This window comes from Budorcas taxicolor, chromosome 6, assembly GCF_023091745.1.
Source record: "Budorcas taxicolor isolate Tak-1 chromosome 6, Takin1.1, whole genome shotgun sequence".
NCBI lineage: Eukaryota > Metazoa > Chordata > Mammalia > Artiodactyla > Bovidae > Budorcas > Budorcas taxicolor.
This window is the reverse complement of record NC_068915.1, coordinates 91,025,013-91,041,188: the sequence shown is the minus strand read 5'-3', so window position 1 is coordinate 91,041,188 and position 16,176 is coordinate 91,025,013. Positions and strand designations below refer to the sequence as shown.

Below are 16,176 nucleotides of genomic sequence, written 5' to 3'. Positions count from 1 at the left end.
GCCTGTTCAGTAAAATAATGAGAGTTCAGAGGATGATGTATGCACTACTACTTCTCTTATTAGTTTCCTTCCAGTAAATCATATTATACCTACACTGTAAGGTACATAAAATCTCAAAGCTATGACTTCCTACCAGGAATTTATTTATTTTCTTTTATTCATTTATTCACTGCTTATTGATCTCTGAATGGGTGCCAGGGCCAGACACCTTTCTAGACTCTTGGGGTAGGTCATAGGTCAATGAAGGAAAAAGTAAAACAACAACAAAAAAAAAACTGCTCTTTAGACATTTTCATTCAAGTAGCGGAAGATAACAATAAACACCTAAGTATCATATATAATCCACAGGTGAATTTGCCGCTACTGCCTCACTCCCCTTGTGAGCTGCCAGTCTGCTTCTAAAGGTGCTGGACCACAATCTTTTCTGTTGTCTCTGATGATACCTTCTTCCAAGCTGCATTTTTTTCCTCAGTCCTTTCAAATGCAACAAATAGGCCCACACAATTCATACCAATTGCTATCTCTAAACTTTATTTATATGTGAATTGTCTATCATGAAATACATACATGCACACTCATTCAGATTTAGCATTGCTGAGGTATTTATGGATGTGCAGTGGTCTGGTTTAGGGGTACCAGCTTCTTTCTGCTTAATGGTTAAGTTCTCCCAAGTAGATAATTTGTTCCAGAGTCATCTTGTCATAACTATTCTACATCAAACTTTCGTTTCTCTGCTCACACTCAGAACATGTTGAGCTTCTTGCTCACATCAGTCCACACTGGTGCAGCATTTTCCAGTCTGTTCCTCATTAGTCTCAGAGACAGACCACGAGAAAAGTATTCTGTGATCAAATAGTTTAGGAAAAGTCACATTCTACATCACCTACTTAGAAATTCACATTGTATTAGGTTGGTTCAAAAGTAATTGCAGTTTTGGATTGTGAATTTTCAATCATTATCACTAGGCTCAAAGACATTTTTGTTAATCAAAATAGCAACCATTACAATGACATTTTTGCCAATGAGAAATAAGTTTGTCTATTACTGTAGCATAAAAATCCACGCTTAGGGATTCCGTAAACTCTTAGCATTTTCTGCCTCTTTTTGGTTGTGGAAGTGCTTTGCCTGCAAAATGTTGTTGAGATGCATGAAGAAGTGGTGGTCAGTTGGTGAGAGGGCAGGTGAATATGGCAGATGAGGCAAGACTACATAGTGCAACTCATTCAACTTTTGAAGCACTGACTGTGTGACACGTGGTCAGGCATTGTCATGGAGAAGAACTGGGCCCTTTCTGTCGACCAGTTCTGGCTGCAGGCGCTGCAGTTTTCAGTGCATCTCATCAATTTGCTGAGTCTACTTCTCAGTTATAGTGGTTTTGCCAGGATTCAGAAAGCGGTAGTGGATCAGACTGGCAGCAGACCATGAACAGTGACCATGATCTTTTTTTGGTGCAAGTTTGGCTTTGGGCAGTGTTTTGGAGCTTCTTAGTCCAACCACTGAGTTGGTTGTCACCGGCTGTCACATAAAATCTACTTTACATCACACATCACAACCCGATTGAGAAACGGTTCGTTGTTGCATAGAATAAGAGAAGAAAACACCTCAAAATGACAATATTTTGATTTGCAGTCAGCTCATGACTCAACCACTTATCAAGCTTTTTTTACCTTTCCAGTTTGCTTTAAATGCCGAAAGACTGTAAGATGGTCACTGAATTCTTCTGCAACTTCTCATGTAGCTGTGAAAAGGATCAGCTTCAATGACTGCTCTCAATTGGTCGTTGTCAACTTCTGATGGCTGGCCATTACACTCATCTTCAAGGCTCTCCTTTGCAAAACTTCTTGAACCACCACTGCACTGTATGTTCGTTAGCAGTTCCTGGACCAAATGCATTGCTGAGGCTGCAAACTGTCTCTGCTGCTTTACGACCCATTTTGAACTTGAATAAAAAAATCACTCAAATTTGCATTTTGTCTAACATCATTTCCCTACTCTAAAATAAATATAAAACAAGCAGCAAATAAGTCATTAGCAAAAAAACATAAAGTGAGAAATGTGCATTAAAATGATGTATAACATAACCACATTTATTTACATATTCCAACATCAAATGTTCAACAATGTAAAACCACAATTACTTTTGCATCAACCTAAAACATCATGAGAAATCTCACAGTAATAAACTGTTTAACTCTGTTCACTCTGCATGTCCGACACTTACTTCACCATAAAACAGAAATTTGCTAACATTCTACAGAACCAGTGTTTCAGAGCTCAGCTTTGGACAAATGCTGAGTGGGTTGATAGCCTCATAGGCAAGAAATCCAGAAAAATGTGTTCCGATGTTGAGGCTGACTTTGTTAGTGTAACCTCAGGCAAGGCATCTAACCTCTCAATTTCTAGATTTCCCATTGGTAAATGGTGGTAATTACAGGCTCTCCTAGGCTTGCTTCAGGTTTCTCTCAGTATCTCTAAGTATAAAACGTGAATGAAAGCACTCTGTACAAGCTTAAATAATACAGTTTTAAATCTTACTTTTGGTGTCTCTTCAAGCATTTAATTTCCATCTCATGCATATTCTTAAGTAAAATTTATTCTTAAATAGTAATTTTATGGCCAAGTTCCTCTTATCAATGGTCTAATTTGTACTGTGATCCACAGCTAAGTGTAAACTATCTCCCCTCCTGTAGGAAGTTATCCTCAATTTGGCCTTCTCTCATTTCTCCTCTCTTTACTCCTTTGGTCATTTGTTGGGAAATTCTGCCGCTCCTCTGGTATGCAGTTCTCCAAGGGCACAGACCTTATCTTCAGTACCTGGCCCATAGCAAGAATTCAGTTTAAAACTGAGCTTAATCCTAGATTGTTCCATTTTTAAGAATTATATCATCCTGTTTTCAGTTATAGTACCCACAAAACTGGGGGAGCCTACCACATATTTATCCCTGGAGAAGGAATTGGCAACGCACTCCAGTATTCTTGCCTGGAAAATCCCATGGGCAGACGAGCCTGGTGCGGTACAGTCTATGGAGTTGGAAAAAGTCAGACATGACTGAGCAACTGAACACACATACCCCACGTATTTATAATTCATCTATAGTTCTCTCAATCCAACTGCAGTTTTCAAATGGGGTCATTTTAAACGATAATTAATGTAGCCTGATTACACAGCTGACATTCTACTTTTATCAGGTCTTCTAAGAAAACAGTACAAAAGAGGTTTCAGTTCAGTTCAGTTCAGTTGCTCAGTCGTGTCCGACTCTGCGACCCCATGAATCACAGCACGTCAGGCCTCCCTGTCCATCACCAACTTCCAGAGTTCACTCAAACTCATATCCATCGAGTCGGTGATGCCATCCAGCCATCTCATCCTCTGTCGTCCCCTTCTCCTCCTGCCCCAAATCCCTCCCAGCATCAGGGTCTTTTCCAGAGAGTCAACTCTTCACATGAGGTGGCCAAAGTATTTGAGTTTCAGCTTCAGCATCAGTCCTTCCAATGAACACCCAGGACTGACCTCCTTTAGGATGGACTGTTTGGACTCCATGCAGTCCAAGGGACTCTCAAGAGTCTTCTCCAACACCACAGTTCAAAAGCATCAATTCTTCGGCGCTCAGCTTTCTTCACAGTCCAACTCTCACATCCATACATGACTACTGGAAAAACCATAGCCTTGACTAGATGGACCTATGTTGGCAAAGTAATGTCTCTGCTTTTCAATATGCTGTCTAGGTTGGTCATAACTTTTCTTCCAAGGAGTAAGCGTCTTTTAATTTCACGGCTGCAATCACCATCTGCAGTGATTTTGGAGCCCCCCAAAATAAAGTCTGACACTGTTTCCACTGTTTCCCCATCTATTTGCCATGAAGTGATGGGACCAGGTGCCGTGATCTTCGTTTTCTGAATGTTGAGCTTTAAGCCAACTTTTTCTCTCTCCTCTTTCACTTTCATCAAGAGGCTTTTTAGCTCCTCTTCACTTTCTGCCATAAGGGTGGTGTCATCTGCATAACTGAGGTTATTGATATTTCTCCCAGAAATCTTGACTCCAGCTTGTGCTTCTTCCAGCCCAGTGTTTCTCATGATGTACTTCTGCATAGAAGTTAAATAAGCAGGGAGACAATATACAGCCTTGACGTACTCCTTTTCCTATTTGGAACCCATCTGTTGTTCCATGTCCAGTTCTAACTGTTGCTTCCTGACCTGCATATAGGTTTCTCAAGAGGCAGGTAAAGTGGTCTGGTATTCCCATCTCTTTCAGAATTTTCCAGTTTATTGTGATCCACACAGTCAAAGGCTTTGGCATAGTCAATAAAGCAGAAATAGAGGTTTTTTCTGGAATGCTCTTGCTTTTTCCATGATCCAGCGGATGTTGGCAATTTGATCTCTGGTTCCTCTGCCTTTTCTAAAACCAGCTTGAACATCTGGAAGTTCACAGTTCACATATTGCTGAAGCCTGGCTTGGAGAATTTTGAGCACTGCTTTACTAGCATGTGAGATGAATGCAATTGTGTGGTACCTGTGGCAATTTTCTCATAAGGATGGATCTAGTGTTTGTTACCACTAGTGAAGTGAAGTCGCTTAGTCGTGTCCGACTCTTTGTGACCCCGTGGACTGTAGCCCACCAGGCTCCTCTGTTCATGGGATTCTCCAAGCAAGAATACTGGAGTGGGTTGCCATTTCCTTCTCCAGGGGATCTTCCTGACCCAGGGATCGAACCCAGGTCTCCTGCATTGCAGGCAGATGCTTTAACCTCTGAGCCACCTCACTCCTATATCCTTGGATTAATACGAGTATCTCTTTGACTACCAGGTATTATTTTCTCCACTCCCAGCCAACTGAACTATTTTCTTTGGCTAACTAGTTCTTGTAAGGCCCACAAATGTTTTATCTTGGAAATCACAAACAAGTTTAATACAGGACTGTGTTAGCACACTAAATTTAGCACAGCATAATTTTTAAATCACTTTTAGAAATGTTGCCTTTTTTCATCCAGAGTTATTTTCAGTTACAGTAGAACAAGGTTCTAACTACATCCTCCTGGCTGAGCTTTTAAAACCCCTGGGTATCATCCTTCATAGTGTTTCAAACAGCCTAGCTTTAATGATCACTTCAGGCTGTTTTCGATCCTGAGTTTCCATTAGTTATCTCCAGATGGCAGCAGAGGACATCAGTTGAGACTCCAGTTTAGAGGTAAAAGTGAAGTTGCTCAGTTGTGTCTGACTCCTTACGACCCCATGGCCTGTAGCCTGCCAGGCTCCTCTGTCCATGGGGATTCTCCATGCAGGAATATTGGAGTGGGTGGAACACGCCCTCCTCCAGGGGATCTCCCCTATCCAAGGATCGAACCCAGGTCTCCCACATTACAAGTGGATTCTGTACCATCTGGGCCACCAGGGAAGATAAAGCAACACAATCAAATGCAGGGGGCTGACTTTGTCAGAGCTCTCCAAACAGTATACATGTGAGCCTCCAAAAAGGTTTTTCCCTTGTAGCTGGTTTGAAGGTTTGATTAACCTGCTGTGTGACCTCTGGCTAACTTTCTGGGAAGGCCCTCAGAAGTTTGCCCATTCTCTTCCCCTTTCCTCACACTGGGCTAGTAACACACTAGCCCATGTAGGTCTGAGTGCTGGCTCATTCTGGATCAACCCAATGGCTCCACCCCTTTTATCGTAATCACACTCACAAACGTGAACTCTGTGCGCTCCACTGCCCACCTCTGTCCTTCAACCAGATACCAGGTTTGGCCTACTGTAGCTATTGTAGCCAGGCCTTCTGTGTAACCAATGCCTCTCCAAACGGCCTTTGGCTGAATGCACCACTGAAAGCAGTATCATTTTGTCAGCCCCGCTGCAACTGGGTTTCTGGCCATAACATGCTGGTAAAATTGAACAGGTTCTGGGGTGGAGAACGCAGGTCCTGATTTGTAGTGTTTGCTGATGTCCATGGTATAACTCTCAACCATGGCCAATTTCAAGCCACTGTGATGTACTGGGGAACTGGGAAGAGAGAAATGCCCACAGTTAGCAACCATGAGCTGCTTTGAGGGGCTTGGTTTTGGTCAGGTCCGATGCATGTTCGGTGAAGGAAATGGGCACTTTTCCTCTCAACATAAAGTTGCTCACTCCAGCCTTCATCTGTCCCTCAAGGAGAACAGTTGTCTTATTTCCAACTCAGGATCAGGACTAGAGTGAGGCAAAAAAAGGTATGTAAAGTGCAAAATTTAAGGAAGCACTCATTCTCTGGATCATGCAGGCGCAAATGGTGCATGTATATGACCCTAAGCATGAAGACTTCCTTAAAGTCTTCCTTTTGTGCCCCAGGGATCTCAATGGTTACACAACTTCTGCCATTAAGTCAAAAGTGGACCAGCTTCCTCCCTACTCCATCCTCCAGGTATAGTATCTCACCAGCACTTCTCTGTTCTTTTTTTATCTCATAACGTGCTGCACATTTGAGTTTCGGTCTAACCTTCTAGCCCACTTCCAAGGCCCTACTTCAGTACTTTCTCTGCTTGATAAGCAGCCATAGTTTTGGGTTCAGCTAGACAATCACATTCATGAGACCCCAAAGGCATCCCCTCACCAGTTTACTTGGTTTTGTAGGCAGAGAACAGAGCATACTACTTCAGAGTGACATGGGATATAAACCTTCAACACAAGTCCTCACAGCAGTCCAGGGCTGTTCTTCAGTCCCCAGAATGACAGCTCAGGTACAAGACGACGAGATTACACAGGTGGGTACAGGACCCATCCTAGTTTGGTATCCTCATGCCACATACAGAAGACAACATCTCTTACATCAGTCAGTCCATGAGTGCACTCCAGCATTCAGCAAGAAGAATACTTCAGTACATCACACCACATTCAGGAATGCCCAAAGCTATGGCTTCCCTCCAGTTATTTATACTTCATTCACAATCTCTCAGCTCATGCACTCTAGCAATCAAGGGTTATGTTTACCATTAGGCAGTGTTGCATGGTTACACAGCTGTCATTCCCTCTGTAGTAGATAACAGAGAAACAGTGCTAGAAGATCATCAAGAGGCTATTTTCATAGGATGAAGGAGAAAGGGTTTTGTTAACCCTTTACTCATATACAATAAGGCACAGTATCATAAAATTTCAGAATGCTGGGGATAAGAAAATATCTAGAAACTCCCAGAGGAAAAAACAGGTCTCACTCAAAGTTTCAGTGATGAAAATGGCTTCACATTCTTTAACAGCAACATCAGAAAATAAAAGATAGTGGAGGAGTATCTCCAAAATTCCAAGAAAAATAATTCCCAAAACAGAAATACAAATCTACAAACTATTATTCAAGTCTTTAAAGATAGATTTTTAAGATGTACAAAGTATTAGAAAATTTGCCTGTCTCTTTCCTCAGAAAGCTTCTGAAGAATCTCTACCCCTTCCAAAGTAAGGAGTAATTCAAGAAAGAGGAACAAATTCAAGATATAGGGGATTCTTCATAGTGCAGAAGCAAAAGTAAGTCTCAGAACAGCAGTGAGGAGAGATTTCAGGATATTTTCACAAAGCAGGACGATGGAGTACAAGGAGGGTGGGGGGTGGGGAGAGTATCTGATACGCCTAAATTTTATTCAAGGAGGGTGGGTGGGGGGAGAGTATCTGATATGCCTAAATTTTATTAAGAAGATGTGCATTTTTAACAGTTCAGGGGGTGAATTACTGATGGCATGTAAAAAACTAAGGAAACAAAAAATCATACAACTAGTAACTCTGGAGTAAAAGAAGTACTTAAAAAGAAAAGGTAGCAGTCTTGTCTACTCTGAGAGAATGGGAAGGGAAAATGCAAATATTGAGAAGGGTGATGTTTATCAAATACTTTTAATTTACTGACCTAACAGCTATTTCTTATTCCCTTCTCCCCTGCCTCCTTACACAATAGAGGCTGGAAAAGCTAATTACCCCTTTGCAAGATTTTCTTGTAGTTCAGCTCAGTTCAGTCGCTCAGTCGTGTCCGACTCTTTGCAACCCCATGAATCACAGCACGCCAGGCCTCCCTGTCCAGAGTTCACCCAAACTCATGTCCATTGAGTTGGTGATGCCATCCAGCTGTCCCATCCTCTGTCGTCCCCTTCTCCTCCTGCCCTCAATCTTTCCCAGCATCAGGGAATGAGTCAGCAGATGACCAAGTAGCTGTTCCAGTCAATAACACACAATCTGGTGAAATCTACCTGGAGTTTCTGGGGAAGCTTTACGCTCTTCGTTAAACAGGCATATTTGGCCGCCATCCTCCTTTCCCTTCATTTCATCTTGGACATGGACTGATGCCTATATCTGCCAACAGTCACACTGAAAACACGAATCAACAAACTCAATATGCTAAAGTTGGTGGGCAAGAAACAAAGAGTCTGAGTTACTCATGATGTAGCTGAGTTCCTGTACCAACTCTGGACAGCCCACCTGCAGTTTTTTGATTAAACGAGAGCCACCAGGCAGGTTTTCTGTTACAACTGAATGCTATAAAGAACTCCTAATTAATGTAGGGTATATTAGGGCTAAATACTTATTCTCTATAAGTACTGGGAAGTCAATAAATAATGTCTAACATTTTTAAATCAAGAAAAACATGCTGAAGCATGTTATTTACTTAGAAACATGCAGTAAGTATCTAAAAAATAGTTAAAAAACAAAAAGGGTGCCACTGAGGAGTGGGAATTGGGTTTAGAAAGGGGTAGGCAGGGCTAGGGCTATTTTTCACTGTAAGCCTTATATGAAGGGTTCTGAACCAGACACTTCTCTGTTGTGGGGGCTGTCTGCGAATAGTTCGGCAGTGCTCTTTGGCCTACACCCACTAGACGGTGCTAGCACACGGAGATGGTGCAACAATTAAAAATGTTTCCAACTACGGTCAACTGATCCTCCCAGACAAAACTGCTCCTGGTTGAGAACTATTACCTTATATTACTATTTTACTTTTTAAATTTTCAATAATACTGTATGATTTTGATAAAACTAAATTATGGATAAAGAAACTAATGGTATGAAAAGAGCTAGACAGGAGACCACCAATGACTTTTCTCCCTTCAAGACTCCCACTTTCCTTTCTGACTTCTCCCTGGGCCTAAGAGACTCCCTCTTCCCGTCCCAGACACACACAGACAGAACAGAGACACTTACCACCTAGAAATGCACACTCATAGTGGCTGCAGGTCTTGTTTGTGCTCTGAAGGATAAGGTTTTTGCCAGCCTCATCCTGTGACACATGAAAAACCTCATTCAGAGGTATTAAAACAATTCTTTCACTTTCTTTATCAAAAAATTTTTCAACGGCAACTCCAAAACATGTTTTGATGGTTAACAGAACATGTTGGTCATCAGCAGCTTGAGGTTTGGATGAATATGCCAAGGTGAAATGGCCAAGTCGGGCTTGGTTCAGCTCTCCAAATGTAAATGAAGTATTCAGCCTTACGCTGTACACCACGTTTTTGTAACTGTTCTCACAAGATCTTCTCAGCAACTGCAGGGCTTTTGTCAGATAAAAATGGAAAGCTTTGAACTGGAAGCCATAGACATAATCTTTTCGAGACTGGCCAGCCATTTCCATAGCTTCATTGAACAGATGGTAAAAGGAAGACTGCTCTTGAGCTTCAGAAATATAGGCCATCAAGGCTATACCATAGTTATCCTTGAAATTCACAGGGAGAAAGAGCTGAGGCTTCCGAGCTTCCCACCTGGCTTCTGCATTTTCCCACACATCTTCTAAGAGCTGGAGGCTTGCTTTTTCCTCCTTGAACAGTTGAGGAACATATTTGATTTCCATCCGGTTAGCACATCTCAGGTATTCATCATCAAATGCATTATGTGCCATATCTAACATTTCAGCTTTTACCTGCAAAGGAAAAGGAAATTAGTACTCTTGAAATAAAAATATTTAGTGTATATCATTTTCTCTCAATTTTCTGCAAAGAATCCTGCATCCTCTCAAACCCTGCCAAGACTCTCTTCCTTGCTCACAATGAACTTCTGATATCTTTTTATATAGGAAGTATATTCCACTGTTAGTGGTAACTTCTCCCAGCTGTGACATATTTACATGAAAGAGTAAACAGGAAGTATGAGCATGACCATGCCTGTAAGTCATTCACCTGAACCCTGTAGTACAGAGGAAAGAAAATGAGTGTGAAAAAAAGAAATGGGTGGCAGTCCTGGCTCTGAAAGATATTCTTAGCTTGATTTCCTCAACCACTCAAGACTATTGAATGAATCTGAAATACCTTGTGTGAAACACTTTACTAGATGAACACATACATAAAGGCAAATATTACCCCTTTTTCTTTGAGGACACTGCTCCTTTTTCTGTACGGTTTGGCTAGGACTAATTCTGCATCTTCAGCCCCTATTATAAGTAATGATGTGGGCTTAAAAACCAGAGCACTCCCAGATAAACAAAAGGCTTTCTTTTCCTTCAACCATAAGCTCTAAGGATAATATTGGCTTGGGGAAGCCAACAGTTATCCTTTTAGTCCCTTGAAGAATCCTGTCTGCAAATAAAGCCAACAAAGAAAGGTTTGTAGAGCTTAGAGGTGAAGAGAGATGAGGTCCTGATAACATGACTTAAGGCCTGAGTCTAGCATTACCTGAAAGCTGTATTTTGCTTCAGTTGTTAGAAACAGTAAATTCCCTATTCATCTGGGCTTTTTGTTCTATGCAACTGGAAAAGGACTAAGCATCTTTAAATGATACACATAACATAAGAAGCAGGGTAGTGTAGTATACCTAACACTAGCTTTGAGCCAGAGAGATCTGGGTTCTAATTCCATTTCTATTACTAACTAGGTACTGATTACGTATGGCACTTGACATTTTTGAGCTTCAACAGCGCTAAGGGAATACTTCTTAGACTCCTTTGCATGTCCAGCATATTCCAATTGGCTATTAAAGGTCACAGTTTCTCAAGGCTATTTATTTTCCAAATCTCAAGTCTACCCTTAGGCAATGATGTAAGACCCATAGTTTCAATGATCATCTGAATATCTCTGACGTGTTGTGTAAGTGCAAGATCTATATATCAACTACATAATTAATAACTCCATTTGACTTCTGTATATCAACTGCCTGCTTAATAATTTCACTTGAGGTGCTCAAAGATCCTTCAAACAAAACAATCTAAGAGCAAGGCCAAACTTACAACCCTACTGTCTACAGCTGGCATCAAAACCTAGTCCTTATATAAAACCATCCATTCATTTGTGAAATTTTCTTAGATTTCTCCTTCTCACTCACGCCCTATACTCCTAAGGCCTAGAAAAACTTCTCCAGAGTGCTTTCTGTGTGTGCAGCCCTAAGTGTTCATATATATTAACTCATTTAATCTTCATGGTAACCCTATGAGGTAGGTTCAGTTCAGTTCAGTCACTCAGTTGTGTCCAACTCTGCAACCCCGTGGACTGCAGCACTCCAGGCCTCTCTGTCCATCACCAACTCCTGAAGCTTACTCAAACTCATGCCCATCAATCAGTGATCCCATCCAACCATTTTATCCTCTGTTGTCCCCTTCTCCTCCTGCCTTCAATCTTTTCCAGCATCAGGGGCTTTTCCAGTGAGTTAGTTCTTCGCATCAGGTGGCCAAAGTATTGGAGTTTCAGCTTCAGCATCAGTCCTTTCAATGATTCAGGACTGATTTCCTTTAGGATAGACTGGCTGGCTCTTCTTGCAGTCCAAGGGACTCTCAAGAGTCTTCTCCAACACCACAGTTCAAAAGCATCAATTCTTTGGCACTCAGCTTTCTTTATAGTCCAACTTCATATCCATAGGGACTTCATTATTAGTCCCTCTTTTAAAATGAGGAAACTAAGGCGGGGAGACTAACTTGTATGGAATTCAGATTTGAACCCAGGCAATCTGGCTCCAGAGTCTGTTCCTTAACCAAAATATGTTTCTGATGATAAAGACCACTGACATTTCTATAGTACTTTAAAAAAAAAGAATTTAACTTTGTCTTTATAACAACACTTATGAAAGCTCTGGAATAAAACTCATAACACCATCTTAAAAGTAGTGCTAGTAGGAACTGTACTGACATAAGAAACTGTCTGATTACCAGGCACAAAATATTCTACTGGGAAAGTCACTGAGACCCCTGAAATTCTAGGTCCGTAGGTCAGTTTCTTGAAGTGGGAATTTGAGCTTTACTAGATCAAATCATTGCCATCTCCTAGCCAAGAAATGCACTTTCCTCCACAGCACAAAATGTACCAGAGTGCATCCTGGGCACCAATGTCTAATTTATCTTCAAGACTTCAACATATTATAAGACATCATGCCCTGAAACCACCTCCCACATTCCTCACATCATATCCAAGAGTTGATCCACTATGTTCCTGTCTTTCCCCTGTGCCTCTAACCAGTCTCCACATGTCTAATTTTAGACTTCAAGTCTTTCTGGCCCAAGGCCACAGCTGATTGTGTGTTCTGAACAGTGAGTACCTTGAGCAGTGAAAAAGCCCACAAATGCCACCACCATTCAGGGAAAACTGAATGGACATTAAGGAACAGGTACAAAGGCTAGGTGAACCTACTAATTATATTTTCTTCCTGAGTTATCCACCGAAACAAGGCTATATGGATGAAGCTTAATTACCAAAAATTTATTACAAAAATGTAAAAATGATTTTAAAAGATATCAGTTAAATTATGGAACATTCATAAATAAACACATCAAAATTATGTTGCAGAAAAATATTAAAAAGGCAAATCAAAATCACAGTGAGATACCACCTCATATCCATTAGGATGGATATAAAGATAAGGAAAAAAGGGAAAACAGCAAATGCAGGCAATGATATAGAGAAAGTGAATCCTCATACACTGCTGTGTAAGTAATACAAAATGTGGAAAACAATTTGGCCGTTCCTCACAATGTTAAAACATTGAGCCACCATATGACCCAGCAATTATATACTTCTGGTATAAACCCAAGAGAACTGAAAATATATATATTCACACAAATATATGTTCACACAAACAAAAATCTGTTTGCAAAAGTTTGCGGCAGGACTATTCATTCATAAGTCCTGAATGAGGAAATGGCAACTCACTCCAGCAGTCTTGCCTAGAAAATCCCATGGACAGAGGAGCCTGGGAGCTCCAGTCCATGGGGTCACAAAGAGTTGGACAGGACTGAGCATGCATACTCACATTCATTCATAAGAATCAAAAAGTGGGGTCAACTCAAATGCCCAACAATTAATGAATGGATAAACAAAATGTGGCATAACCATGCAATGTAATATTACTATACTACAAAAAAGAACAAAGTACTAATATACACTGCAACATGCACGAAGCTGGAAAATGTTATGCTGAAAGAAGCCACCGAGAAGGCCAGATATTGTATGATTCCATTCAGATGAAATGTCCAGAATCTGCAAATTCACAGAGACAAAGCAGATTAGTGGATCTCAGGGGATATAGGGAAAAGGGAATTGGAACTGACTGCTAACAGCTACAGGGATTCTTTTGGGGGTGATAGGAATCCTATAATGAGATAAAGTGATGATGGTTGCACAACATAGTGAATATATGACAATCACTGAACTATATACTTTAAAATGGTATCTTTTTATATGGGAATTACACTTCAATTTTTTAAAAGTCACACTGCAAAACAGGTAACAGAATATACAATAATTCTATAAACAATATTTCAGATTATTAAACTCAAAATGGATTAAGTTTTTAAGAATTTAACACATTTTAAAGAAGGTACTTCAAATCAGTGGACAAATACTCAGTAGTGCTGTGAAAGCTAACAATGTGGGGGGAAAAAAATCAATGAGATACCTGGCTCATATTTTACATAAAAACATGTTATAGAATGTTTAAAGATTCAATTGTAAAAAATAAAATCATGAAAGTTCTATCAGAATAAAAAGAATGCTGAATGGGAGAAAATAGCCACTATATAAAACATGGGAAGCAAGTAGACATGGCACTGTCAACGTATATGAAGAAAAACACATGTTTTTAGAATATCCGATGCCACGGACAGACACCTGTGGCATAGTATTAACTTAAAAAGGTAAAAAGAAAAACACTATATGTAGTATGAATCTATCTTGTAAATTACAAACATGAATACATAGAAAAAAGCTGAGAAGCCTACACACCAACAGATTAAGATTGATTCCCTCTGGGTGGAAAACTGTGGATGATTTTTACTTTCCTCCCTTTGTCTACTTTTAATTTTTAATTTTTTACAGTTAACATGTATCAGTGTGTAAAAGGTAAGATCTAAAAAACAAACTTATTTTTAAAAAATAACATTATTATTATATCTGTCCTCATTTCTACCATCAACCCACACAAATGCCTCAGGCAACCTTATACCAAGAGTTCCCCTTCCAATGACCACATGCTTCCCATTCCTAACATTACCTGGAGGATGTCCATTAGAATCATAGGTGCCAACAGCACGGTGACCATTTCAAAATGTCCTGTCTTCATTTTTCTCTTCTAAATTAAAATGAAAGAATTCCAATTTAGTAGAAGTTTAGAGAAGTAGAACAGGATGACACACATGATATACATTTTTTCATTCTGGGTAAGAGTGGGTATCATGATGGTTAGGAAGTGATTATGAATAAATTCGCAATGGCTGAAAGGGTCATTAGATTCTGTCTGGTGATCTAACACCTTCATTCTACACATGAGGAAACAAAAGCTCAGAAAACTTCAGATATTTGCTCAGGATTAAATCTGTCAATTTCCATTCTCCTTTAGACATGTTGTCTCTCCCACCAACAGTCACTGATAGTCAATTATTCTTCCTCCCTCTCAATCTCCCCTCATCATACACAGGAAAACACAAACTGAACAAAAAAAAAAAGAAAAACACACCACCATTGCAGATTGGTTTCCTAGCTCCCTGTCTCCAAGAATTCTCCAGGAGTTAGTATCCACACACATCATTCATTCTTCATCCTCTCTGCAAACCAAGAGACACCCATTTGGTAGGATGGAGACAGGTAGTGGTAAAAACCAGAAGGTTATCCGGGGTGTTCTCTTCCTCCCAAATATTCACATGTAAGAGAAGCCAAGGATAAAACAAGCATCCTGAATAACTTGCTGAAAGCAGGAATGAGAATAAGAAGAAGGTGAACAGGAAGCAACTCTGGTAAGATTATATAACTCTACTGGCTGTGTGCCCAATATTCATCCCAACATTCATGAGACAGAAGCAGGTAAACAGGAGGGTAAGAGGCCATCAAGGGCTGAAGGTGTCCCAGAATCACTAACTGATTCAATTAATTAAAGGCTGCTTTTCGGCTTTTTCTACATACCTAAAACAAAGTTGACATGGCTGGAACTGAACTGAAATCTCTTTTTCATCCTACCAATCACCATATTCTGGCACCTGAAAGTGGGGATGAACAGCACAAGGGAAAGAAGATAGTCTTCCCTTTGGCCCCAGATGACCATCTTTATTCACAAGCAGTCTCTTTCATTAAAGATATTAAAAGATAGCACAAAAATGCCACTTCTGTGTTAATCACCCCTTTAGAAAAGAGATTTTGAAAATAACACTTGACAGATAACTGTTACAAGACAAGCTCTGAATGAGGATTTTCTTGAAAAATCTTCACTTCCGTAGTCTGAATGTAAATAAGTCAAAATGTTTACCTGGCTTTTCTGCCTGTGGAGTTTTAAATGATGCTAGGTCTCACTGTTTCCCCACTCTCTCAGTTGTGGTGAGGGTGTCTTCAGGATAGGAGGTTGTTGACACTGAGAGCTGAAAAGGGAATGCTTTTCTTTTTATAAACATCCCCAGCAGTAGCTTGGCAGTGGCACATTACCTCATTTGTGTTCTGCTATTTATATCTGGCCCCCACACTATCACTTGGAATCACCACAGTTAACACATGAAATCTCCAAGAGGCTTGTAAAGCCACAGCAATTCCCTCCCACCACACAGCATGTTCAGTCTGAGCCCTCAGATCTGAGCTTCTCAAGAGAGTGATCACACTTCCCATTCCTAACCTTTTGACCCTTTGATTCTGAGATGTCAAGCTAAAGCAAGGATTTTACCCTCGCTAGATGGTTCACATAACTCAGAGGACTTCCTGTGTTAATCACTGGCAACGGTGATGGCTATCACCATTCACTAAACCGGCTTACTGTATTTTAGGTATTGTGCCAGGTGCTGGGATGCACAAGGAAA

The 16,176-nt window shown here is 40.5% G+C and overlaps 1 protein-coding gene across 12 annotated transcripts in view; it reads right to left on the bottom strand.

The window, feature by feature from the left end:
* ART3 (ADP-ribosyltransferase 3 (inactive)) overlaps nucleotides 1-15,773 on the bottom strand; it is a 33,998-nt gene extending 18,225 nt beyond the window's left edge. For all 12 annotated transcript variants that reach the window (XM_052641871.1, XM_052641869.1, XM_052641873.1 and 9 more), the window contains exons 1-3: nucleotides 15,639-15,773; nucleotides 14,394-14,471; nucleotides 9,135-9,846 (exon numbers count right to left, since the gene is read on the bottom strand). In XM_052641871.1, the coding sequence (XP_052497831.1) occupies nucleotides 9,135-9,846; nucleotides 14,394-14,462 (781 nt within the window). In that variant the 5' untranslated portion in view covers nucleotides 14,463-14,471; nucleotides 15,639-15,773. The remainder of the gene's footprint in view (nucleotides 1-9,134; nucleotides 9,847-14,393; nucleotides 14,472-15,638) is intronic.
* Nucleotides 15,774-16,176: the final 403 nt, after the last annotated feature.